We start from the raw sequence: 26,611 nt of genomic DNA, 5'->3' as shown, positions 1-26,611 counted from the left end.
GTGAAGAAAGAAACTGAAGAAGATCCAGTAAATGGAACTGTGTTCATGGGTAAGAAGAATTAACATCGTTAAAATGTCCATGTTACCCAAAGCAACTCAATTCCTTCTGAGATTCCAAGGATGTATTTCACAGAACTAGAACTAACATTTCAAAAATGTGTATGGGACCACAAAAGGCCCCACATAGCAATAGTGACCCTGAGAAAGAAAAACAAAGTTGGAGGAATCACACTACATAATGTCAAACTATAAGGCCATGGTAATCAAAACAGCACAGTACTGGCATAAAAACAGACTCACAGATGAATGGAAAAGAAGAGAGAGCTCAGAAATAAACCCACACATTTATAGTCAATTAATATTCAACAGAGAAAACAAGCACATACTATAGGCTTAAGACAGTTCATTCAATAAATGGGGTTGGGAAAATTAGACAACTACATGCAGAGAAATGAAACTAGACCACTTTCCTACACCACATACAAGAATAGATTCAAAATTGATCAAAAACTTAAATGTTAGACCAAACACCATAAAAATTGTAAAAGTAAACATAGGCAGCAAAATCTCAGACATTGCTCACAACAATGTTTCATTGGATATATCTTCCCAGGCAAGGGAAATAAAAAACAAAACAAAACAAAACAAATGGGATTGCATCAAACTAAAAACGTTTTGCAAAGCAAAGGAAAACATCAACAAAATAAAAAGACAACCCACAGAATGGGAGAACACATTCACCAACATATCTGGTAAGGGGTTAATATTAAAAATTTATAAAGACCCAACATCAAAAAACCCCTAAATAACCCAATTAAGAAATGGGCAAAGGACCTGAATAGACGTTTCTCCATAGAGGACATGCAGATGACCAATGGACATAAGAAAAAATGCTCAATGTCACTAATCATCAGAAAAATGCAAATTAAAACCACAATGAGATATCATCTCACACCTGTCAGGGTGGCTCTCATCGATAAATCAACTAACAAGTGCTGGGGAGGATGTGGAGAAAAGGGATCCCTTTTGCACTGCCGGTGGGAATGCAGATTGGTGTACCAACTGTGCAAAGCAATATGGAGAGACCTCAAAAAATTAAAAATGGATCTGCCTTTTCACCTAGCAATCCCACTACTGGCAATATATCTGAAGGAACCCAAAACACTATTTTGAAAGAACATAAGCACCCCTATGTTCACTGCAGTGTAATTTATAATCGTCAATATTTGAACGCAGCCCAAGTGTCCACCAGCAGATGAGTTGAGAAAACAATTGTGGGACATGTACACAATGGAATACTACTCAGCTGTAAAACAGAAAATTTACCCTTTGTGACAGTATGATGGACCTGGAGACCATTATGCTTAAGTGACATAAGCCAGTCAGAGAAAGACAAATACTGTATAATTTCACTCACCTGTGGAATCTAATGACCAAACTGAACTAACAAGCAAAATAGAGACAGACTCATACATTAAGAGCAGGGTGACTGGTAAGGGGATGGAGGAATTAAGCAAAAGGAAAAAGGACTCATGGGAATGGACAAGAATGTGGTTATTGTGGGGCTAGAGGGATGTAAGGGGACTAAACAGTCATGGAAAAAAACTAAAATTGAAAAAAAAAAAAAAGACACAGCATACACAACAATATGCCAGACTAACATCTGTAGAGTAAGACACAGACTTTTAAAAAGGGAACATAAAAATTTCTCATACATAGAGGTACTTTTTCCAAATAAAACATGTAGTAATCATGCTGTAAATGTTTATTAAATATTCATTCTTCAGCATTTAAAAAATTCATTTTCTTGAGTATGTAGTTTAGAGACAAAAAATAGTAAAGACTTAAAAGATTAAAAACTTGAGAACTACAATGTGACAATGTTAATAAAGTTATTACGGAAAAACTGACTTACCCAGGACAAAGAAATGATGTCAATAAAACGTTTGTTTTCCACTTCTCACCTCCAAAGGCTGTAGAAGAAAACAAAAAATGGCATACATAAAGATGTTTCTCAAAGCAATACTCCAGGTCTGGCATTGGACAAACTGTCAGACAGCACTGGGTGCCACTCACAGAAAATGACACTAGCAAATGATATGATATTCCTTGATCAAGTGATCCAAATCAGAGATGCATATCACAGAACTGCCCTGGGTAAGTGCTGTTCTAAAGATTTTTGCTTCAGCATAAAATAAATCTAGTATCAAAGGAAAGTAATTCATATCAATTTTTTTTTCCTATTCTTTTTTCTACCTCAAACAAAACAAATTCTTACACTCTTAGCCAGTGTATATAATGGGACTGGGTAGAGAAAAGGGCACACTGGAGATTCTTGTTTCTCTTGCAGTCAGTTTCAGAATCTGTTATAAAACCAAGTCTAAATCCTGGTAGGATGAGGGTGGGGTTGGGGAGATCAGTTGGTTAAGAAGAGAAGAAGGGTTATGTTATGACCACTTGACAGAACAAACTTGTTATGAACATTTTACTCTCCTTTGCTCCTTCCCTCTCCAATCTTTTTCCCAGTTAAAAAAATTTTTAAAAACTCAGGTACGCAGAGTAAAAAATGCAAACACTCTTTCCCTCCCAGTTTAAAAGTTGGGAGGTGAAACTGGCTGAGATCTGAGAACAACTTTGATTGCTTAAAAAAGTGTTAACATAGCTTATAAGGAAGTACCACTTGCCCTAAAAGAAAATGACATTTATATATATAATTTGAAGTCACAGCATTATTGATAAAGAGACTACTGTGAAATTATTAATTTTGGGTTTAAAACAATTCCAATCAAAAAACAAATAGTATTTTTTGAAACATTAGAAATGAATCTATATAATGAAGTATTTTGTGACTGGCACCATGTAATAGCACCTCTCAGAACGTTCTGCCTGATTAATATGCTATTTCATCTGTAACTGGGCCTTAAGAATGAAGAGGCGTTGGGGGATTCGTCTGGGATGTGGGATTATGTATTGGAGCTTCAAGCAGAGGGAACAGTATGTGGAATGATCCTTCTGCAGGTGTAAAAGTCCACTACCTGACTGAAGAACTGAAAGAAAGTCAGCATAGCCGAAACAGTGAAAAAGGGGGAGCTTACGCACAGGCAGGGGTCCAACTATATGTATTAAATACATATGACTACCCTAATTCCGTGTCCTTTAGTAAGCGATGAAAGAAAAAAGAAAGAGACTTGACAAAATTTACAGAAATTAAACACATTTATGTACACATACATATAGTGCTTCATATACTGGGGAGAAAATTCTGTCAGGCAAAGTCTAGGCAACAACATGTTAAGACCACCTATGCAGCCCTATCGTTTTAAGTTTTAGGTTAAGCCTTATTCATACCAACCCTAGCTCTGTCCCATCTTCCTGGCACTTTTAATTTACAGTTTACCTATGGGACCATTTCAGTGGATTTCAGGGTCCCCAAATCAGGCAAACTCTGGTAATCACTAACCCTGGCAAAGCTGTGTTCTAAGCCATCTAATCATATCCCATTCTTTTTTTTCCACTAAACTCTATTTTTAGAAAGCAAGAATACAAGAGATTGCAACTAACTATATTATAAAATCACCTTTCTTCAGGGCTCTTTTAAAATAGTGAGATCTTAGTTTACTTTAAATATAGCTTATTTTTATAAATGTTGACATAGGAATGATTTCTCTTATGCAAGAAAAGATATTCTTGTATATATTAGTTGTTTTAGTGAATAAATTGGTGACACCATTTGTAGACTTTACCCCTTTAGTAGTCTACACATGGTTTCCATGAATGTAGCAAATCTCAGTTGTTTAGATGAACTGGCTAAGTCAAAATTAAAAGAAACAAAAGACAGGGGCTGGTGGACAAACAGCATCTAAATTTGCTTATTTCACTGTATAGGTATTTTTGAACAAATAAGTCTAGGGATAGCCATCCACTTCCCAGGCTTCTTTTAAATAAGAATATACACCAATAATACATATTGTTTAAAGAGCATCAACAACCAGACATCAAGCCTCAGAAGCACTGAAGCAGCAAATTAGATTCCTCATGTGACACCCAGTTAGGGTGGCTTTTACTTACATTTATAGAATCTGGCAGCAACATAGCCTGCAGGTGTGCCCAAGAGCACCCACAGGACCACAGCACAGGTCATCAGTGCTCCTCGGTTGGCAGGTGACAAAAATCCCAGGCAAGCAAAAACTAAGAAAAAAGTAATTTAAAGTTACAAGTCTTATTTTGTTTCCTTTGTTGTGAAGTGATATAAGACCCTACTCTTTAAGAGTAGTAAGTTAAACACAATTTCTTGAAAATACACTATCTTACCATGCAGCCACCTTGAATCTTAGTAATACCTGAGTTACTGCATCAATAAGATCATGCATAAGGCAAGTTCCACTTTGGAAGTTTCTTGTCAGGGTCCGTTAGACCTCACCTTTCCTGTTATCAAAGGAGGCTGGCCAGATGCTCCTGAGTGCTTTTGGCTCTTCTAAGATTCAAATACAGCTTTTAAAATTAACATCAATAAAAATATTCCCACTATGAAATAGTCTCATCCTTTGTTCCTTTTAAAAGGTCCTTTGGGGTGACAAAACCTTATAATATTCAAACATGGGACAAAACAGAATCTAATCAAAGAATAAAAAAGGGAAAAAGGATTTCATAGTACCATTAGCTTTTTGAACACAAGTTATTGAAAGACTTGATCAATGACTTGGGGGAATTCTGGCTCCTATCCTTATTTAATTCGTTAGTTTTGTTTGTTCTTCCCCATATAACCCTCTCTATTGATAAGAATAAAAATATAATCTTTTATTTATAGAGACTTCTAACTTTAAGCTGGGACTCAGAAGTTATGATTTGCACAGAAAGTCAAGTGGCTTTTTAATTCCAGGAGCAAGAAAGTTCCTGGTGTTTCCCCTGGGGTGTACATAACCAAGCACACACCCACGCACACCTTCTGATCACCACCAAGGGGCAAGAGGAGAAACTCATGATCAGCCAGAAAGCAGAAAAACAATCACAGTAAAGTTAGATCTACTAGAATTTCAGCTAAGATGCATTGCCTTCCCCACTCCGCACCCTCCAGGCTTGAGAAATGGACTGTTCTGAAGCAGAAAGTTCATTTTCAAGAGTTTAAGGAAAATGATCCTGATCATTTCCTATCCTAGGCTCCCTGAAACTTTCCTTCCTCGAAGTTCATTTCCTAGTTGATCCCAACAAAGTCCAGATGGCAGGAGAAGGCAGCTCCAAATAAAATTTTAAAGAATTTTATCCTCAAGCATCCATTCTGCTCTAAAGCCACGCTGGCTCCTTAGAAGTCTAGTGCCTTCATGCTATCCTCTGGCTGTGTCCAGGTCTCTTTCATGACTTCTCTCATCCTACCCTCTTCAGTGTAATATACTAACTAATTGTAACCCTACTCATCACAGCTGCATCTCTTTATCTAAATAAATGTATATGTCCTAGTGGACCTTCATGTTAGTCTTCAAAGTAAACCTGGAGGTGTTAGTCAGTAGTTCCCAAACTTATTCAGATACCAGACATTTCAGGGCGGTAATTCTCTTTGTAAATTACTTACGTGGCTAATTCCATCATAAAACTTTACACTTTTACTAACAGAAAGTGACTTTAGTATTATATATTGAATAAGTATTGAACATAAGAAATGTTCACTAAAAAAATTATTCAAAGGTCAGTGGTTTCTGAATTCTTCCAGTAATACTTATTTGTTACTGTTCATCACTAGCAGGTATCAATGAAGGAAATTTAAAAAAAAAAAAAAAAAAAAAGGGCAAAATTTAGGAGACCCAAGATAGCAGAGGGAGTAATTGGAAGCTACACTAACCTCCTCTCAGGATCAATCCAGATTACAACTAAATTGTAGAGAAATCATCCTGAATTAGCAACTGAACACTAGCCAGAGAGAAACCTGTGACTAAGGAGAGACAGAAGAAACCACCTTACCACAGCATGGCTGGTAAGAAGTGGAGGGGGTTGGGTAGGCATGAGAGGGCTGGCTGGGCTCACATGGGGGGGCAGCTGAAGTTCTGGGGAGATGTTTCTGCAGCCGGCGGGGTTCCACCTGAGAAGTGTGTGGTCTAAACCCCACACTTGGGCTTCCCAGCCTACAGCACCAGAGCCAGGAAAGGAACCCAGATAACACCCAGCAGTGAAGAGCAGTGGGGGGTTCTGTCTGCCAAGGAGAGGCAGCTGGAGACTCTGAGAGCCCTTAAAGGGCCAAAACACAAAATTCTGTTTGTAGCCACTTACCCTGGGCTCTGGCACAGGGAGGGCAGAGTGGACTAGAGATGCTTGAGGAGAGACTGGGGATGGTGGCTCTGGGGAGAGAGCAGAAGGAAGAGCCACCGAATCCCTGTGCTGAGTCATTCCCCACATTGCAGAGGCCATCTTAGGCAGAGCACTACTCTGCAAGTGGCATTGGCTTGAGGGGAACCAATAGCCCCACCCTGTAGAGAGCTTAAACTGGGCTCCCGATTACAGTTTGAGGCTACATTAATTACGGATTAAGTTTAACTACTTAAGTTTAACTAAGGCAGTTCTCTGGGAGCTCTGAGATTTTAACTGACCCTCCCCTTGGGTCTGGTGCTGGTAAGAGCCAGCCTTAGTCTGCAGCCTGGTTCTCCATGCACACACCCAGGCCTAGCAGAGGAAGCTATAAGCTGTGGATTGCCGTTAGCAGCAAACAGGTTGCCCAGGGCTAGTCACAATAAATCAACAAACAAGGCTGGCAAGGATGAGGAGAAAGGGGGAACCCTTTTGCACTGTTGATGGGAATGCAGACTGGTGCAGCCACTGTGGAAAGCAGTATGGAGATAACTCAAAAAATTAAAAATGCATCGGCCTTTTCATCTAGCAATCCCACTTCTGGGAATATATCTGAAGGAACCCAAAACACTTTTTTTTTTTTTTAAACCAAGTTAATCTTTATTTAAAGGATTACCAATCCCATTCTGAAGAATTCTTTTGATTTATGAAGAGGGAGGCAGACTTGTTTAGCCTCCCAACCTTAGCTTAAAACACTAGCTGCCAGATTCCTGGCTGTTACATTGAATCCTAGATGGTTTCCTTTCTTTTTCTTCACAAAGCTGAGAGGGAAGGAAGGAAAATACCCTCATCCGGGCCCAGCTGGAAATTTGTGCATAGACAGTTTGAATGGATCTGAAAAGTGTGACTAGCTACGAACCTATTCACAATGCCGAGAAAACGGGCTCCCAGACACGGCAGCGGTGAAAGCCCCAACTTTCTGTCTGAGGTACTGGGTTTGCTCTGAAGTAGATCTTGGCAAGGCCCCTAATGGTCTGAACAGGAGAATGACGCTCGACTCACTCAGCTGTCCCATGAGCTTGGATTTGTGAATCAGCTTTAGACGTGATCGTTTCTCGTGGATTTACCATTAGATTCTGTTCCGAGTAGGGCCTACCCACCCGACCCACAAGCTGGCTCAGTCTCAGCGCTAAGGTGCACTATGGAAGGACGGGACAAAGGCTAGTATGTGAGATTTCTGTAGCACGACATGAAAACGGGAGGGGATTTTGTCCTCCAACACCACACACTAATTTCAAAGAACATAAGCACTCCTATGTTCATTGTAGCATTATTTACAATTTTCAAGATTTGGAAGCAGCCCAAGTGTCCATCAGTAGAAGAGTGAATAACACAACTATGTGACATGTACACAATGGAATACTACTCATCCATAAAAAATAAGAAAATTTACCCTTTGTGACAGTATGATGGAGCTGGAGAACATTATGCTAAGTGACATAAGCCAGTCAGAAAAAGACAAATACCGTATGATTTCACTTATATGTGGAATCTAATGACCAATCTGAATGAACTAAGCAAAATAGAGACCGACTCACAGAGAATACGATGACAGCTGAGGTGGGGAGGAGGTTAGGGGATGGAGGGATTGAGGAAAAAGGACCCATGAACATGGCCAACAGAGTGGTTATTGTGGGGGTTAGGGCGATATAATGGGACTAAATGGTAGTGGAAAAAATAAACTTCCAGAAACTAAATAAATGCAAACTTTAGAAAATCCTACTCATTAACATTTTTTTCCTCTTAAAACTAGGAACACTGGAAGACCATGGAAATAACGTCCCCCCGAGAGTAGTTAACAGAACCACTCATTCGGCCAATCTATACCTCAAACTTCCTGTCCTACCCACTCTTCTCCTTTTGTCTTTGAAACCAAGAATGTCTTGGCTTCCTAGCTATACTGCTGCTGGTGGGGTGGGATTGTCAACCTGTGTAACCCTGGTTCTGGGTTGCCCAGACTCAGACCCAGATAGTGTTTCAGGAGCCAGTCTTCTCCATCTCCAGTGCTGCAATGACAAAGGCTTGATCACTATGCAGATGAATAGAGATGTGAAGAATCAGTTTTTGGGCGCAGTTAATCCTAACACAAGTCCCATACAGCCAAAACACAGATTTGAATGCCAAAAACCTCTTACAGTCAAACTAGCCTAGCTACGTCACTTAGGAAAACTGGTTTTCAAATAATTATTTATAAAAAAAATTTTATATTTAATTTGCACTTAACACTTACACAGAGTCACAAATGTCATAATTAATATCTGTGTTCCTGATCCTAAAAAGACTGATAACAGCATCCCTTTTCTTGGAGGACGGAATATATCACCATGCACTAGTTTCCAGCCAAATTCTTCCTGGGCATCCTCCTAAAAAGGGAATGAAATCATTTGTCATGTGAATCACCAAGAAAACTAGACAGTTTATTTACTGATATAGAAACATTTTCAAAAACTTACGAATGTTAATATTTATTTCAATTTTTGAGGTATAAAAGCTTGACTCATAGAGTTTTATGTTTTTCCTGAATTGTTTTTAAAGGAATGCTATGTTAAGGTCTATAAACATAATTATAGAGAAATTTGGAAAGAAAGACAAAGGTAATGTGATACCTACACCAAGTTCTAGTCAAAGCTTTATGATCCAAGTTAATGTCCTAATTTTAATCACTCCATACCCTTTTCAATCTACATTCATTAATCTCCAAAGTAAATTAGGTCTCATAGCCACTTTGCGGGCACAAAACCCTGGGAATGAGCAGCTACCTGGTCATTTACAAAGAAATGTACAAATTGAAGTTTTACTAAAAGTACAAGGGATCTAGGTGGAGCAAATAAAACTGTATTTGGGATTGGCTTCAAAATAATTCAGGTGGGGGGAGTAGATGGAACTCTATAGATAAAACAAAACTGAACATAAGTTGGTAACTGTCGCACCAAAGTGGTGGTTATAAAAATCTCTTTGCTAGTATGAATGTGTTGAAAGTATAGGGGGAAAATTATATGTACCCTTCTTTTAGGTGAGGCAATATATTAAAGAGACAAGGAACCATTTCTGATTTTTTTTATTTAGTAGGTATACTTAAACATTCAAGGATGTAAGAAAGCTAAGTTTCCATTACAGAACCAGGTCTCCTTTCATGAAGCAAACAAATGTGCCTAGTTTCTTATTATCCTTGCAGAGATATTCTACCTATATATAAGTAAGTGCATGACTACTTCTCCCGTCAAAAAATGGTAGCATATTATATACTATATTTCATACCTGATCTTTTTAGCCTTATAATACGGATACTTCCACATCTATATATACAGAGTTGCCTCCTTTTTAATGACTGCATAGTATTCTGCTATATGAATATTCTATAACTAAAATCTTCTATTATTATGAACAATGTACATTTATTGTTTTGAGATAAAAAATAACAATAGTAGTAAAATCCTTTGCATCCGGATTAGCTTGTAGGAATGGAATTGTTGGGTCAAACTACATTATAAACTAATGTTGCCAAACTGCCTTTTGTAAGTTATAACAGTTTACATTCTCATAAACTATGTATCAAAGTACTCATGTCCTCAATGCCCCAACACATTATTATATCAAACATTTTAATTTCTGCCAATGTACCAGGTGAACAATCTTGCATTGCAGTTTTAATTTGCATTTCTCTTAATTAGGAATGCTATAGTATCTTTTTATGTTTGAAAACCATTTGTATTTCTTTTTTATGGAATCTTCTCATGTATCTTGCTCCATTTCTTACTGAATGGTTGATTATTTTCTTAATGATTTTATGATTTCTTTATTTACAAAGGAATTAAACAATTTGTGTTTGTGACAGGTGGCAAAATATTTTCACATTTATCTTTTTATTTAGTGGTATTTTTTGCTACTCAGATTTTTAAATGTAGCGGTCATTTCTTTTATAGCTTCTGGCTCTCTGTCATACTTATAAAATTCTAGCCTTCTCCAAGATTTAAAAATAACTTCTTAAGTGTTCTACTATTTCAGAGACTCACACTGTCATTTTAATCATTAATTATTTCAACATAAGGAATAAAGTTGATCTCTACCTTATTTTTCTCCAGATAGCCACTTGCTTTATCAAATACCATGTATCCAACCTGGTTTTTTTTCATATACTTTTGTTAATCTCCAATTTTAGACTCATCATTATTATATACAGAAAATGCTTTCTTAGAATTTTTTGGTTCACCAATCCTTCTAAATCTTAGAACTGGTTTTATTATTATTTATTTTCTGCTAAAGTATATCTATAGCAATTCCTTCAGTGAAGGCTTGTTTGTGGTCAACTGTTATTAACTTAAAAAAAGTATTTCACCTTTATTCTTAAAAGACATAGCTCTGGATATGTGATTCTATGTAAATAGTTAATTTCTCTCAACAATTTAAAGATATTATTTTGTCTTTGAGCTTCTATTGCTAATTTGTTTACTCTTTGTAGATACTTAAGTCTTTTCTTCCTCTGGTTCATTTTTGTGCCAGTTGATTTCAGTGTGGATTTCTATCTGCTTGGAATACACTGTTTCCTTTATCTGTGGATTCTTATCTTTCATCTGTTCTGAAAAACTCCTAGCTATTATATTTTCATATATTTTATACTCTGTAATTAACAGTTCTAACACTCTTATATATTGGCAGGGGGAGGGGGTTAAATCCATTGTTTATTGTAAACTTTTTTTGTGAATTCCTGCTAATAGGCCATATTTTGCTGATCTTAAATTATGGGAATCATGCACCTGAATTTGGGAAACCTTTCAGACAATTTCTACTTGAATCTGCCAATAATCAGAAGGTACTTACTAAGCTAGAATCCTTTTGCTCCCCTTCAAGAATCTAGGCCTAATATCGGAGGAAATTGAGATTTAGCTCCCGCACTAATGATCTAAGAGTTGGTCTCCCAATTGGTTGAAGACTTTATATAAGCATTGACCTAAAGGAGAACTTCAGCCACTCATGCTTGTGTTGCTTCCTGCTCTGGCCTCAGCTCACTTTTTTGGAGGAGTGGAGTGGAGTGGGGGGTGTCCTTAGATATGATTCTTACCTACCTTGAGCTCAGCATTGTGCCAACAAATCTAGTACATAGAGGACTGGCTTGTTTATTCATTTATTCAGCACCAATTATATGCTTGGCACCGTTAAAAACACCAGTGATACCACAGTGATTTTAACAGAAAAATCCCTCTTTTCATGACTATGTGTTCATTTTGGGAAGGCAAACAATAAACAAAATAAGTAAATCAAGTATACAGTACATTGGATGAAGTGCTACTGAAAAAAATTAGGAAGTACAGGTATGCATGTGGGGCAGAGAACATGTAATTTTAATTGAATGGTCAGGAACTTCTCACTGGGGAGATCATGTTTAAGTAAAGACTTGAAAGAGCTACCAGAGCTAACCATGTAAATATTGAGGGATGAAAATTTGAAGTAGAGAGAAAAACAAGTTTAAGGGCCTTGAGGTGGGAACATGCTTGATACATCTGAGGAACAGCAAGATGGCAAATATGGCTGATGCAGAGCTCTAGCAGGCACTGCAGGGCCTTTTAAACCACTGTGAAGACTCTGACTTTCACTCTGGGTATAACAGTGAACCACTGGAGGGTTGTGATCAGGAGCGAAACAATCTGATTTATGTTTGAACAGATTTGCTCTGACCACTACAGTAAGAAACTGGAGGGAGGGAAAGAATGGGAACAAGAATGGAAGGAGGGTTGCCCTGACCTGGTACGCCTCTGAGTAAATTAAGAAAAAATGCCATTACCCCAGGGATAATTTGGAAATGCCAATTATGACAGAATATCCTGAAATTATTTTAATAAAAGATTAATAAAACAATCAATAAAAATCAATGACAAAGGATTATAGAGAAGTGCTAAAAAGCATATAAACATCCACATGTTCTTTTTCTTGCCCTGACTGGTAGTGGCTCAGTAGGCTGGGCTTCCTCCCACAAAGCAAAAAGTCACTAGTTCAGTTCCTACTCGGGGGCATGTGCCCGAGTTGTCGGTTCCATCCCCAGACGGGGTGCGCATGAGAGGCAACTGATCGATATTTCTTTCCCTGTCTTTCCCCTTCCATTCCCCTCTCTCTAAAAATAAATAAATAAAATCTTTTAAAAATATATTCTTTTTCTAATTAGAAAAAGGCAGTAAGGTTGAGGGGGAAAGGTTAAGAAGCTGCGGAAAACAATAGAAATCTGAGCTTTTTTGTATTTCTGACAAGTCACTGTGGTTTTTGTGGAAATTCTGTTGAAAAGCTGCTGTGAAACAAAAGGCTATAAAATGTATTAACAATATGCAACTTAAAATGTTTGAGAATAAATTAGGTTGTGACATTAAACTACTCTGAATATACCAAAAGGCTGAAATGATAAAAATTCAGTTAAAATTAATTTTTAAAATATTAAATATACACATAAATAAAAATTCTTTGGGAGTCATTCCACTCAATTTTGCTGTTTCACACACTGGGTTGTACACTGGCGATGAAGAATCTGATAGACTTGACAGCATGTAAGGGAAAAAAGATGACAGAACTAAAGCTGTGCACCTACCTACACCCATTCTGCACCAATACACTGTGACAGATGAGATTGTGAACAGTTCAGTACTGAATGCTGTGGTGACTTTCTAGGGACTACCAACTCTTAATAATCATTTTCCTATTTGAAAATGTGAATTCAGGATAACTTTTGAGGAAAACGTTTTAAACGTACATTCTGTCTAAAGCTATTACTTAAACCGTTTCCGTATCAGGGAGGACCACTCTGTAAAGTATATGATTGCCTAACCACTATGCTGTACAATCTGAGCTTTTTGTATTTCTGACAAGTCACTGTGAGTATTTTGACATTCTGACAAGTCAAAATAATTCGTTTCATTTTTTTGCAACTAATACAAAATAACATTAAACTGTAATTGAAAAATTAAAAAAAAAATAAAAAAAACTCTTCCAAAGAAAATATAAAGACTATGCTTGGAAGACTGAAGAACATTTCAAATTTTTCACTCACCGTAGAATCCATCTGATTATATCTGGCAATATCTTTATGCAGTGTCCGTAGCATAATCATAGCAACCATTCCAGACAAGAAAAGGACAATGACCAGGGAATTCATAATGCTGTAGAAATAAGCATGTCAGGATTAATCTGTAGCTTAATCTTTGGAACAGTGAAACTCATTTTTAAATTGTTTATTGAGTAACATTAAAATATTTTTCAAAATCAAAATTTTACCTAAAATTCAACAAATTCAATGAACTATGTTCTGCTATGTGCCTTTCTAGTGTATACTTTATACATGTATAATATAGTTTTGTGGTCTGTTGAGAACCAGAATTATTTTTGTCTAATGTCGATATTATTAAATAACTACTGAGCCTAAATCAGTGCAACACAGGCTGCAAGAATCAACAAAGGAACGATCTTTCTCAAAGAAACTTACCGAAGAACAAATTTACTCAATAAATAAATGAATATCAAAGGATAGTTGGCAAAGTAGGAAAAGGAGAGTAACAGCACCATGAAACAGCTTTCTGAATAAAATTTTGAGTCATGTTTTTAAGAGTGAATGATAATAAATAAATAATCATAACACTAGCAGCAGCTTGTTTCTTGAGCACTCTTCCTTTCCAGGTAAAGGGCTCAAATGTTCTGTTTCATTACCTCCTTTAATCCTCAGAACAGCCCCACAAGGCAGGTATTTCTAGATAAAGAAATAGACTCTGAAAGATTGAGTGGCCTGGCCTGACTCATAACCAGTAACTTAAATCCAGGATTGAACACCTGATTCAAAGGCCAGACTTTTGAATAATTGAGGAGGATTAGAGAGTCAATTAGATGTTCAAAGGAACAAAGAGTAGATTAAGTACAAAGCACAAAGCAGATTAATCCGTAATCTTACCTAAACCACTGAATATGGGTATGAGGCATAGATTCCAGAATATAGTCCCATCTAGATGCCCACCTGATAATTTTATCTTCCTACAGGGTTTAAAAACAAAACAAAACTCTTTAAATAAGCATTTCCTGACAACGCATAGTAAGAATCCAAAAATTTCCATTCTCAGCTTGTCCTTCCATTCAGTCAACAAGTGCAGTTTCTCATTATCATAACTTGGGTTAGTCATGAGATTCAGTGAGTTATAATTTACTCAAGTCTCAGTAATATCAGGATTAAATAGCAAATAAAAAATAGGAGTTCCTAAAAAGGTACTAGTTACTTGTATTTTTTAAAAAATCTTGCTTTAAATTTTAAATAGTAGGGGTTTATTTCAGATGCCAAAAGTTAGGATTATATTTAATTTTTTTCAGAAAATCAAGTGGAATAACTTACTTGCTTTGGCACCACCTATCTATGCCTATGAGGCACTTAACTAGGCCAGAGTCATTACCTGGGTTCACTGAACATCTGGCCGGTGTACTCTTACTGAGCTCTTAATATCCAGGAAGAAATATATATTGTTTACTGCACTAGGCTTACAAAATTACACACTATATGGGTATAGTAAATGTCATGACTATATTGGATTGCAAAAATAGTTTATTAAAAATAGAGGTGGGATGCTGCCTAAGACCTTCATAAAATAAACTTTTACTTTCATCTTAAAAAACTTCCCTATTAATAAAAACCCTCCCCTGAATTCCCTAAGGACCTATATAAATGGTCTACCATCAGGAAACTCTCCATTAAGTTTACACTCAAACTCGGATTTTAAAAATGGCGGTGTTCTCCCAAATGCCTGTAGCATGTATCTTTGGCAACTTCACACCATCTTTTATACCAATTTTCTACTTTTGTCTTATATGTATCTCTTATGGTTTAATACTTAATCAGGCTCAATTCTCCAACTTCCTATCCTTCTCATTTAAATGAAGATTTAGCTCAAGTGTGATTATGCTGCCTCGTGAACTGACAAACTATTCCAAAAGTCAGCTCATTAAAGGCTTACCTATTTGACAAGCTTAATCATTAATATTTAATTAGCTTAGGCAGTATGAATTTAAAATCAATTTCTGAGTTATATTAAAGATAAAAACAAACTCACCTCGAAGCTAACAGAATAAGTATAGGCAATTTTGATCTCCCCAGAAGCCTTGTTACTTATATCCATGGGGGGTCCAGAGCAGTCTGGTTTATCTATATTGGTATGTTTGAAACTGTGGGAAGAAACATTTTGGCAAGATGCTGATAAAGTACAGTTTTTAAAAAATGGGGTAAAGGTTAGAGATTTTGTACATATTTCACAATGCTTCTGATAATTAAATGTGAAATTATTCATGTCACACTTAACAGTACAAATATTTACTTCATGGAAATAATGAGCTTAGTTATAAGAATGTGTACAAATTATTACTCAAAATTAGAAGTAAACATTTGAAACCACCATACTTGAAAAGCTTTAAATAATCTTTAAACAAACAAACAAACACTGAGAGTGTTTACATTAACTGTCATCTTATTATGGTGTGCATTTCTTTGCCACTAGTGAAAATGGCTAATTCAGTTGGCGGGGAGGTGGGGAAGGGTTGTGTGTTTTGGAAAAAAAAATGGAATACTCAATCAAAAAAAGACCTCACAAATAACTGACAGGTACTTTCACCTTAAAAAAAAAAATTGACCAGCTAATAAAGAGATGCCCTTTTAAAGACCTGTTACATACTGGCATCTAACACTGCATGGAGACTTTTAAAATGACAATTCAGCTCATTTGGGCCTCTGATGAGAAGTCAAGTTGCAAATATTTGAGGCAATGCTTTTCCATTGTAAAAGGGAACTCTGTCCCAACCATCTCACATTCTCCATTGCAAGCTGACATGGAAAAGTTGTCAAAACTTCCTGACTGAAAAACAAAACAAAAAGGCACCTTGGCTTGACTACTTTACCAGACAGGAAAAAAATCTGTAACTCAGTAACAAATCATGCTAAAGGGAGTTTTAGTAAAATCAATCCTGAAATATCATATTACATGGTGAAATAGTGATTAAGAAAAAAGTTAATTAGACCCAAAATATTTATTCTTTGGGTTTAAATTTCACTTATATTTATGTACTATTTATGTTTATATAGTTAGTTACCTTTTAGGTTCAAGTTTAGCAGCCACTAATCTTGCTCCCATGGACCCCGTTTCAACAACATGGTAGTATATTTTGATGTCAACGTGGTTGAAGATGTAAAATGTGTCTCTTTCATGGAATTCCGACTGTGGAACAGAATTTAAAAATTAAAGGTAGAAAACTGGCTATATATGAGTCAGAACACTAAAAAACTTTAAAGCGAGTTACATCAAGTAGGAAAATTTAAACTTGGATGGATTTTAATCCTTCCCCATAAAAATATTCAAGTTTTAAGCTTAAACTCTTTATAAGACAAAACTAATTGGCAGAGATACAAATTACACTTCTTTATAAAGTTTTAATTCTTACATAAAACTTATTAAGTGCTTGTTAAAAAGGATACATCTAATATTTTCTAGCTTTTCACCACAATATAACAAAATGAATTTTAAAATACTACACTATGAGCATCCAATAATTTAAATCATTCATGTGTTCCTGGTCAACTCTCACAAAAGCATTAATCAATACAACCAGTTTCATGATCAAGCTCATGCTAACTTCTACTAGTTATATTCATTAAGAGATTAAATCAGGGTGACCTGATTATACAAGATTTAATATATATCCAATAATTTTAATTACTTTCTATATTAATACCTTCACTTTATTATTCTATTTTTAAAGTATAAAAAAAAGGTCTCAAAACAGATACTTTTTTAAAAAAGATATAAAACCAAACTTTTGCAATATACTATTTTATAAACTTAAATTTTCAATACAAATTTCATGGACTTACAGTGAAGTCTTTTTGGCACTGTACTATCTACATATTTATATAGATACGATTTATGACTCTAACTTTGAACAGCATCAGAACATACAAAGTCCTAGCCCTCAGCATAGTGCTTAGCATATACTAGACATTGTCAGTAAATGCTGAATTAAATCTGAATTATTTTTGTTCTAGAGTTAAATTTGTACACTGTTAATCTGACTTAGGTTTAAGATCTACACAGTTGTACTTTTCAGAACATCAGAGTTGCATTCATTTGATGAACATCATAATTTTTGTCTGGTAAAGACTGAGTCCTTCTACCAAGAAGCCATATTTTAAAAAGAAGCATAGAGTTTATCACAAACTTACACTAATAACACAGGCATCTTTAGCACGGCCTTTATCTGTAATGTAACAGCCAATAGGAAATCCAGGATTACAGAACCTCTGACTGTCTTCAACATCATAACACCATGTTACAGGCATATTATCAACAATCCTACACACGGAAATAAAAACCAAGTTAGATCACTAAAAATGAGTAAGAAGTACTGCCCAAACATGTTATCACTTCATAAAATTTAAATGTCTATAAATACCTTAAGATGTCAAAACTACAAAGAACTTTAATAAAATGTGGCATTTCACAAGTAATAGTTGATATACTGTGGTAAAGAAAAAACTTTACAGCTGAAACTATAAATGTATGAAGGGAAAGGAAGTTCAATTAATTTACTACAGTTGCTAATTTAACAATATCATTATCTAGACACCTAAGTATAATTTACTATTAGCAGAACACTCAAAAGTTCTAAGATAGATGCAAAACAAAATATCTAGTTCCTCAGGAAAAATCTATACAACAGTACAGAAGTGTCCTTTACTACTCAGGCAATTCAATACAAAGGAGAATATAATCTGCAGGATATGGGAAAATATCCAACTTAAGGGCTAGGGGGAAAAGTGAAAATTATAGTATTACCTATTAAAACTGGGTAAATCAATCTTATGTCTAAAAAAAATACTGCAATAATACTAGAGTAACAAATCTTACATGTTCTATAGTGAAAAAGAACTTTTTAAACAAAGAAGGATAAAAGTAAAGTTCTGTAGCACTGTATGACAATATCAAAGTCCAAGTATGTGGTCTCCTATGACCAGAGCACACTGCAGGATACAAATAAAAAAAGATTACTAAAAATATACTAGCTGTATTACAGTCAGAAGACAACACTCCAGGGCATGTTTTATTTGTTAATTAATGTATGCCTTAGGAAGTAAAATTATGATTTTATATTCCCTCAAGGTCCACATTAATGACCTGATAAAACATGTCTTGTCACATTTAAATGCTATTTAGTAGGACCCAATGTACCAAGTTTTAGAATCACCTATACTATTAAATTGCTTATTATTATAACCAGCAGGCTAGGTTTCCATGGAAAAACTGTAAGATATTAGAAGCATTAAAGCAATGCTCTATAATATAAATAATTTAGATTTTTCTGGAGGCCTAAAGAACTGGTTAATTGCTTTAATTTTTTAGAGGATGAAATTCAGTCAATGAACACATACTATCAACATATTAAAAATAATATCTTTATGCTATCATATCAGAGAAAGTACTATATAAGAATTAGAATGCCAGTTACCTAGAAATTAAGGGGTAATTTAGGTTTTTTAAAAAGCAAGCATCTTAAATTTATCATTTATCTAACGACTTGACACAATAAACCTTTTCCTGGTAATAAAAATGGGAGCAAAAAAACCTCAATAAACCCCTGGAAATAAATGTAAGAAAATTTAAAGAATGTAATTTTCAATTATTGCCTTGCTTGCTAAGTGAGGGAATAGTAGTTATTTGAATTTATAAAACAAAAGATATTAACACCATATTTTCAATCTGATATAGTGAGAAAAAGAGTATAAGTAGAGGACTCAAAAAGATAAAGGTTGAATGACTGGCCCCAGGTTTTTTAGCATTAAGGGCTCCTTTCCATTATTTCCCTCTATGCTCCATGAATTCCAACGGAAAACACTTCTATTGATCAGCTTCATTTATTAATAATTCACTTTCCTAATAAATTCCTAGAATTTCTGATTAGAATAGAATAACCCATGTTGCTAAAATACATTTGGAAAACTGCAACCAAAAGCCAAGCTGGCATCACAGTTATTCTATGTAGCTTTAACATGAGTAAATTTACATTATGTTAGGATTTTGAATTGTTAAAAATAGCACATTGCCTGCCTTTGCTAACTTGGTCGGATTCAGGATTGGAATTTACTAGATTAAAAATGTTCAAAGCGCCCTGGCCAGTGTGGTTCAGTTGGCTGGAGCCTCAGCGGTTAAACCAAAAGGTCATAGGTTCAATACTCGGTCAGGGCACATGCCTAGGCTGTGGACTCAGTCGCTGGTCAGGAGTTTACAAGAAGCAACCAATGATGTTTCTCCCTCTTTAAAAAAGTCAATAAGTATGTCCTCGGGTAAGGATTAAAAAAAAAAAAAATCTTCAAAGACTCTTTCCTTTCTAAGAAGCTACAGCCCAGTGGTTCTATGATACTGAGAAAATTTGAGTGCTCTGATAATTAGTCAAAGAACTACATTTTTATAAAATATCACAAAGATTTGGAAATACGCAAGAAGTATAATCAGAAGCCATGTAGAGCAGCAGTCTGGCCCCCAACCTTTTTGGCATCAGGGACCAGTTTCAGGGAAAACGATGGGTTCAGGTGAACTTTGTTGGCCTGTCCCTTGCCAGCTGTTGATGGGGGGCACGGGGCAGTGTGACAGGAGGCAGAGCTCGGTTGAGCTTAGGTTCCTAACAGGCCCAGTTCCTAACAGGCTGCACAAGGGTACAAGCCTCTGGTGCTGGTATCACTACAGTAGCCAGTCTCCAATCAAGAAGTAACTTAGATTACTGACAGAGTAAGCCAAGAAGTTCCTCAAATTATGTTCTAAAGTCGCAAATAAGAATTAAAAGTATTCATCAACTTAGATAACTATCATTAATTTGTTATTCTCTAACCTACTGTCTATGCTGATAAGTTGGTATATTAACAAATATTAAATCATTTTAATCATTCAAAAGACAGTGTGGTTAAAATGTTATGAGGAAAAATTACGGTTCATTCATGCCACAAAATGCTATACAACTATGTAAAGAATGAGGTAGATATTGATCTACAAATGTGTTTTACATGGAAAAATGCCAACATTTTCTTAAACGAATGAGCAAGTTGCAGAATGATGTGTACAATATTTTGACTGCGTTATTTTAAAAATGTATGTACCTTTTTGCATACCTGCATATGTATAGAAAATCTGGAAACATACGTAAGAATAGGGCTATCTCTGAGGAACAGAGGAGGCTCTTTTTTCTTTAATATTTTTCTGCAATGCTTGTGTTTTTTCAGTCTTGTATTTATTGCTTTATGACTTAGAATATGAATATACTCTCCCTAAAATATCTCAGTGCAAAAGGTTAATAAGATATGCTGCATTCACAATAAAATTCCATGATAGAACACTACCTTTTAAGGTCTTTTAGATTTTTAAAGGTTCATGTTTTTTTATCCCTGACAACTCTGTCATCTATTCTCAAAATGAAGTTACACAATAAGAACTTTCTAAGTCAAAGACAGAAATATATTCAAGTCAGAGTTAAACTAAACTCATCAAAGTGAATCAACATTTTCCAAGTGTGTAAGGAACTGATTTAAGGAATAAAGTCCACTGCTTAGAATTACCAGACTGTGTATTTGTGGTATGGTTTAGATTTTTTTGTTAACGGATTCAGAATTAAAATCATAAATTGAGATTCAACTACAAAATCATTATTCATCAGCATTTTTCCAGTTTATTTCCATTTAGGAGAATAGTTTAAATTTGCAACTGACACACCTATCACAAATTGTTTAATAGACTGTACTAACAAATGCTTCCTAACTTTGTAAACTATTTTTTAAAATATTTTATTTATTTATTTTTAGACAGAGGGGAAGGGAGGGAGAAAGAGAGGAAGAGAAACATCAGTGTGTGGTTGCCTCTCGTGTGCCCCTCCCTTACTGGTGACCTGGCCTGCAACCTAGGAATGTGCCCTACTGGGAATCGAACTGCAACTCTTTGGTTCACAGGTCAGCACTGAATCCACTGAACCACACCAGCCACGGCTATAAACTATTTTAAATTATTTATTTTTCTTGTTATTAAGCAATTTAGCATCAAAATAGTACCTACGTTAACTGCATCATAAATTTAAAATATTTCTAAGTACTTCACTGTGAGAAAGTTACTGAAGAGCTGCTTCTTATTACCATTAGGAGCAAGAACTGATCTAGGCAATATTTTAGCAGAGGATAGAAGGGATAGCTAAAAATCACCTGCAGGCCTTAAGGGTCATTCTTTCATTTGATCAACAAATGAGCAGCTGTTAGAGAAAATGGAGGTGAATGGGGTTAATATGTAAATACAAGAACTAAGCCTTAAATCTGATTTTGAAGGCTGTAAAGAAGGATTTGAAGCAAAGAGATACCAAGAGAAATTTCAATTACTCATGAATAAACAAATGTATCCCCAGTTATAGCAACTCAGCAATTAAATGATATTCTCAGAGTAGCTTCAAGGAAAAAAACGCCTGTCTTACCAGAAACAAAAGAAATGAGACAGAGGAGAGACTTTCAAGTTCCTGTTTGCACTAAGGGTCCCATGAGAAAAATTCTGGCACAAGCACAATATGCAAGTTTCCTTCCTTCTAACAGCTCTGCAATGAGAAACTCATTTCTGTATGGCTCAGGTGTGTACTTACCCAGGTCTGGTTAATCAGAGTGAATCCCCCTAATCACAGACTAGTCCATGAATGGACATCTGACCAAAGGTGACCCCTCTCTCTGACTTTTTTTATCTATGTTTATGGAAAGGAGGAGGGAAAAGAACTGAGGGGGCAAGAAGAAATGAGTTATTTCAACCATATAATTTGAGCCATAGGATCTGGTCATGTCCAAGCTGAAATCAATGGTTCCTAACTTCTTTGAGTGTGGGCAAATGAGTCAATCTGAGATACTGATAGGACAAACATTCAAGGGGAAGTTCATGAAGATAAATCATACTGCTCACCAGCTGCAGCACCTTATACTTTTTAGAAGAGGCAAAACATGTAAACCACGAACCCAAATGTAATAGACATTTGTTGGCAAACACCTAGAAGAGTAACAACTATTATATTTGAGAAGTTGAGTTTTGATAGTTTGAATCCTGTATAATAAGTAAATACTACTTTGGAAGCAGAAATGCTTTTTAAATGCTTTTGATTATGACACAAACTAGTAAAAACCTTGTTAATATTGTATCATGTTTATAAAATAAAAAACAGGTTATATGATATAGAAATATTTTATTTGAAGTAGATGCTATTTATCAAACATCAAACAAAAGTTAAATTTTGTTTTCTAATGGTTTTTCTCACAGTGTACAAATATAAAATAATAGTATTTTTCTAGAAGATTGATCCAGGTACTTTCTCCAAAGCATAAATATGTTCTTGTTAACTATAAATAAAAGAGGTGCTCTATGTACCAAAACAAGTACCAGATATTAAAGTAATCTAAGCAAAATTAAGAGATAACACTTTAAGCTGTCAACCTCAGCAATCCTCTTTAAAGAAAAAGTCATTCTTTCATGTTTATACTAATAACAAGAAAGGAAATCAATTAATATGTTATACTTTATAGAGTCAATGAAGTAATTTATACATTTAGTGGAACAGGCTTCACATTGAAAAGGAAGAAGTCAAAAATCCAAAATCTCCATGTCTTACCAATGATGTTGATAATTCAGTAGCATGCTTTTTTTCAAGAATTCTAACTTTTGTTTGTCTTCAGCTTTCTCTGTATGGTATACTTTTGTACAAACAAGCTTACAGGTCTCCTTCTTGTTAAATGTAAACTGTATTAAAATAAAGTGGAAAGCAAATTAAGTAAAAATATCCAGTTCCTTCACACCTATACCAGAGATAGAATAAAAATAACTGGTCTCATTACTTACGTGCATTAATATTGATAACAACATTTAAAACTTTGTCATGGCTCAATCACTCTTACTCTGTTTCTCTAAAACCTTATCATCTAACCAATATCAACCCAATCAATTCAATAAAATGTTTTTAATTAAAAAATTATCACCTTCCTTTAGATAACTAACAGTTTTTATTTTTATTTTTGATCATTTTGGTCAACCCACCTTCTAAATGTAAATGAGTCCCAGAAGGCTAAATAAATAAATAAATAAAAGCAAAAAACCCTATGTGTAGAATAAAATAGAACATCAGTTTCTCCACAGTCATGTCTCCTAACAATGTTCTGGAAATTATGGATTTGAAGGCTTTCTACTATAGTAATAAGCAGACAAATGTTTATGTATCTATATTCATTTGGTGGGTATATGTTTAGTGTCCCCTCCAACAGGTAATGGAGAGTCAACAATGAATAACACGGACTGTGATGTTACAGGTCAAATTTGGATGTCTAAAATCAGGGTAAAAATGATTATTTAACTCACCTTTGAAATAATTTGTCAATTGTTAGGATCTTATTTAATAATAAAGTTGATCGGGAGTGAGGGAGCTGGGTAGCAAGGAGGGGAAGGGGAAAGGTCAGATCAAGGAACAGCTGTGAAGGACACATGGACGAAGCCAAGGTGGGGAAGGATTGAGGGGGGAGGTGGGGATGGGTGGGGCAGGGGAGAGTAGGAAAAAAAATAATAAAGTTGAAACAAATAGTAAAGTTGAAACAAAAACTGGTAATTTTTTAAACCAAAGCTTAAAAACTAAGGATTTGCCCAATTTTGAGTCTAGGATTTACTTCATGTGCATAAAAAATAATGATATTCACAACACTTATATAATGTAGGTTTATTTTATCAAGACCCATTTACATCCTAATTAAAAAAATATATTTCCTAGTGTTCTAAAGGCTGTAATTTACTAAAGTAACTATATACAGTTTGTAATTATATGCATTCTAAAAACTTGGAACTTCATTACAGGGGGTAAAAAAAAAATCTGCATATGTTTCATGTCGAAGTATTCCATCCTTTTATACATCATTTATTAAAATCCCTACTCCGGTTTTTTGTGCATCTACTTACACATATTTCCAGTGTAGCCCACTGCTGCCACCTATCAGCCAAGAGTTTCACTCTGGCTGCATGACTAGTTCTATCAGTACACAATATTTGTTCAATTACTTAATATTTTTAACCTTATCTAAATCTTATAGGTTCCTTTTTAAAGAGTGTTTTTTAAAAATTAAAAAACAGCAGTATACATAGTAAGGAATCAGAGGGATAGGTGTCAAACTTAAATCAAGTAGAAACAGACATTGTAAGTTACGACAAAAGTGTCATCTTACACCTCAATCCAGTGCTCATTGGGTTTAGGCAAGTCAATTGTGTGTTTAATTGTGAAGGAAAATAACAAATCTAAAGATGACACGAATCATAAATCTTCCCAGCAATCCTAAGAGGTAGTTTCCTTACTGAATCCTCATCATCCTGACCTATTAACAGAGTGCTCCAAGGTTCAGTTCTTGAAATTCTTAACTTCCCTATCTATACCCACTCCATTGGGGATCTCTTCAATTCCTGGCTTTAAGTACCATCTATACACTGATACTAGGTAGAACTCCTCCTTCAAACTCCAGATACATGTATCAACTGTTAACTTAACATCCCTACTTGATGCCTAATATGTACACCTCATACTTACTACGTTCAAAGCTCTTTCCCTTCTCCTAAAATCTGCTTTCCACAAAAACTCCATCTTAGAAAACAGAAACTCCAACCCCCCTCCCCAATCCCATCCCTCAGCAAATTCTGGTGGCCTCATCTTCAAAATATGGCCAGTTTTTGAGATTCTGACCCCTTCACAACCCCTACCCCTATGCATCCATGGTCTGAACCATGATCGGGTCATATGTATCTTAATGATTAGAAGAGCCTCCTTAGGGGTCTCCTGGCTTCTCCTCTTTCCCACAACCACCCTACTGACACTGTTAAATCTACGCTGACTCAAAACTCTCCAATACTAACCATCTCACTCTGATGTAGTCAATGTCTTACAGTGGTCTATGAGTCACTATATGATGTGGTCCTGTTACTTCTTTACTGTTCATTTCCTATTATTTTCTATCTTGTATACCTGCTTGAGTTGCACCAACTTTTTTCTGTACCCTGAATACACAAAGCAAGCACACATCTGGGGATCTTGACATTTGTTCTCTCTTCCAGTCATCTTCCTAGAGCATCTTCCCCTCAAATATTCATATGACTCACTCCCTTACTCGCTTCAGGTTTTTTCCTCAAATGTTGCCTTAGTGAGACTTTCTCTGGGCTGTTTAAAATTGCAAATTCTCCAACTACCTTCCCTGATTTATTTTCAATAGTGTTTTACATGAGCAATTAATACACTATATATTAATTATATATTTTAGTAATCATTTTGTTTCCTTCTCGCCATCAGCATATAAGATCCACCAGGGCAAAGATTTTTGTTTTGTTCACTGCTATATCTCATATTTACCACAGTTCCTGGTGCATGAAAGGCATTCAACAGATGTGTTAACTAGTGAATGAGTGAATGTAAGTGATTAGACTTGAGAGTTTATGATCCTATGAAATGTAGCTCCAGCTTCAGATAACACATTCAATGTCTTACACTGTTGCTTTTCTGATCTCTACTGAAATCATAGATAAAAGATAGAAAAACAGATTTGGGGTTTTGTTTTGTTGCTTGCTGTTACCACTGTTTTTACTGCAAATCTAAAATAAGGCAAAATTCTTTGAAAATAACGGATGAAAGAATCAATACCATCTGACTTTAATCTTTGGCATTTTAATTATGATGTCTTGGGGTGGGCCCCTTTGGATTCATCTTGTTTGGGACTCTCTGAGATTCCTGGACTTGTATGTCTATTTCCTTCACCAGGTTAGGGAAGACAAAGAGAGAATACTAAAAGCAGCAAAAGAAAAGCAGTTAATTACCTACAAGGGAGTTCCCTTAAGACTGTCAGTTGATTTCTCAATAGAAACTCTGCAGGCTAGAAGGGACTGGCAAGATATATTCAAAATGATGAAAAGCAAGGAACTACAACCAATATTACTTTACCCAGCAGAGCTATCATTTAGAATAGGACAGATAAAGAGCTTCCCAGACAAAAAAACAAACAAACAACAACAAAAAAACTAAAGGAGTTCATCACCACCAAACCAGTACTATATGACATGTTAAAGGGTCTTCTTTAAGAAGATCAAAAATACAAAAAATAGCCCCAGCTGGAATGGCTCAGTAGACTGAGCACCGGCTTGTGAACCAAAAGGTCACGAGTTCGATTCCCAGTGTAGGGCAAACGCCTTGGCTGCAGGCCAGGTCC

At 35.6% G+C, this 26,611-nt stretch overlaps 1 protein-coding gene across 1 annotated transcript in view; it reads right to left on the bottom strand.

The window, feature by feature from the left end:
- TM9SF2 (transmembrane 9 superfamily member 2) overlaps positions 1 to 26,611 on the bottom strand; it is an 81,117-nt gene that overhangs the window by 21,772 nt on the left and 32,734 nt on the right. The window contains exons 4-12 of the mRNA XM_054574333.1: positions 23,002 to 23,129; positions 17,555 to 17,684; positions 16,429 to 16,553; positions 15,399 to 15,510; positions 14,255 to 14,334; positions 13,364 to 13,472; positions 8,564 to 8,696; positions 4,069 to 4,188; positions 1,916 to 1,973 (exon numbers count right to left, since the gene is read on the bottom strand). Of these exons, the coding sequence (XP_054430308.1) occupies positions 1,916 to 1,973; positions 4,069 to 4,188; positions 8,564 to 8,696; positions 13,364 to 13,472; positions 14,255 to 14,334; positions 15,399 to 15,510; positions 16,429 to 16,553; positions 17,555 to 17,684; positions 23,002 to 23,129 (995 nt within the window). The remainder of the gene's footprint in view (positions 1 to 1,915; positions 1,974 to 4,068; positions 4,189 to 8,563; positions 8,697 to 13,363; positions 13,473 to 14,254; positions 14,335 to 15,398; positions 15,511 to 16,428; positions 16,554 to 17,554; positions 17,685 to 23,001; positions 23,130 to 26,611) is intronic.

This window comes from Pteronotus mesoamericanus, unplaced genomic scaffold (genome assembly GCF_021234165.1).
Source record: "Pteronotus mesoamericanus isolate MK-2021 breed Mesoamerican mustached bat unplaced genomic scaffold, CSHL_Meso_final contig_26, whole genome shotgun sequence".
NCBI classification, from domain to species: Eukaryota; Metazoa; Chordata; class Mammalia; order Chiroptera; family Mormoopidae; genus Pteronotus; species Pteronotus mesoamericanus.
This window is presented reverse-complemented; position numbering and strand designations above follow the sequence as displayed.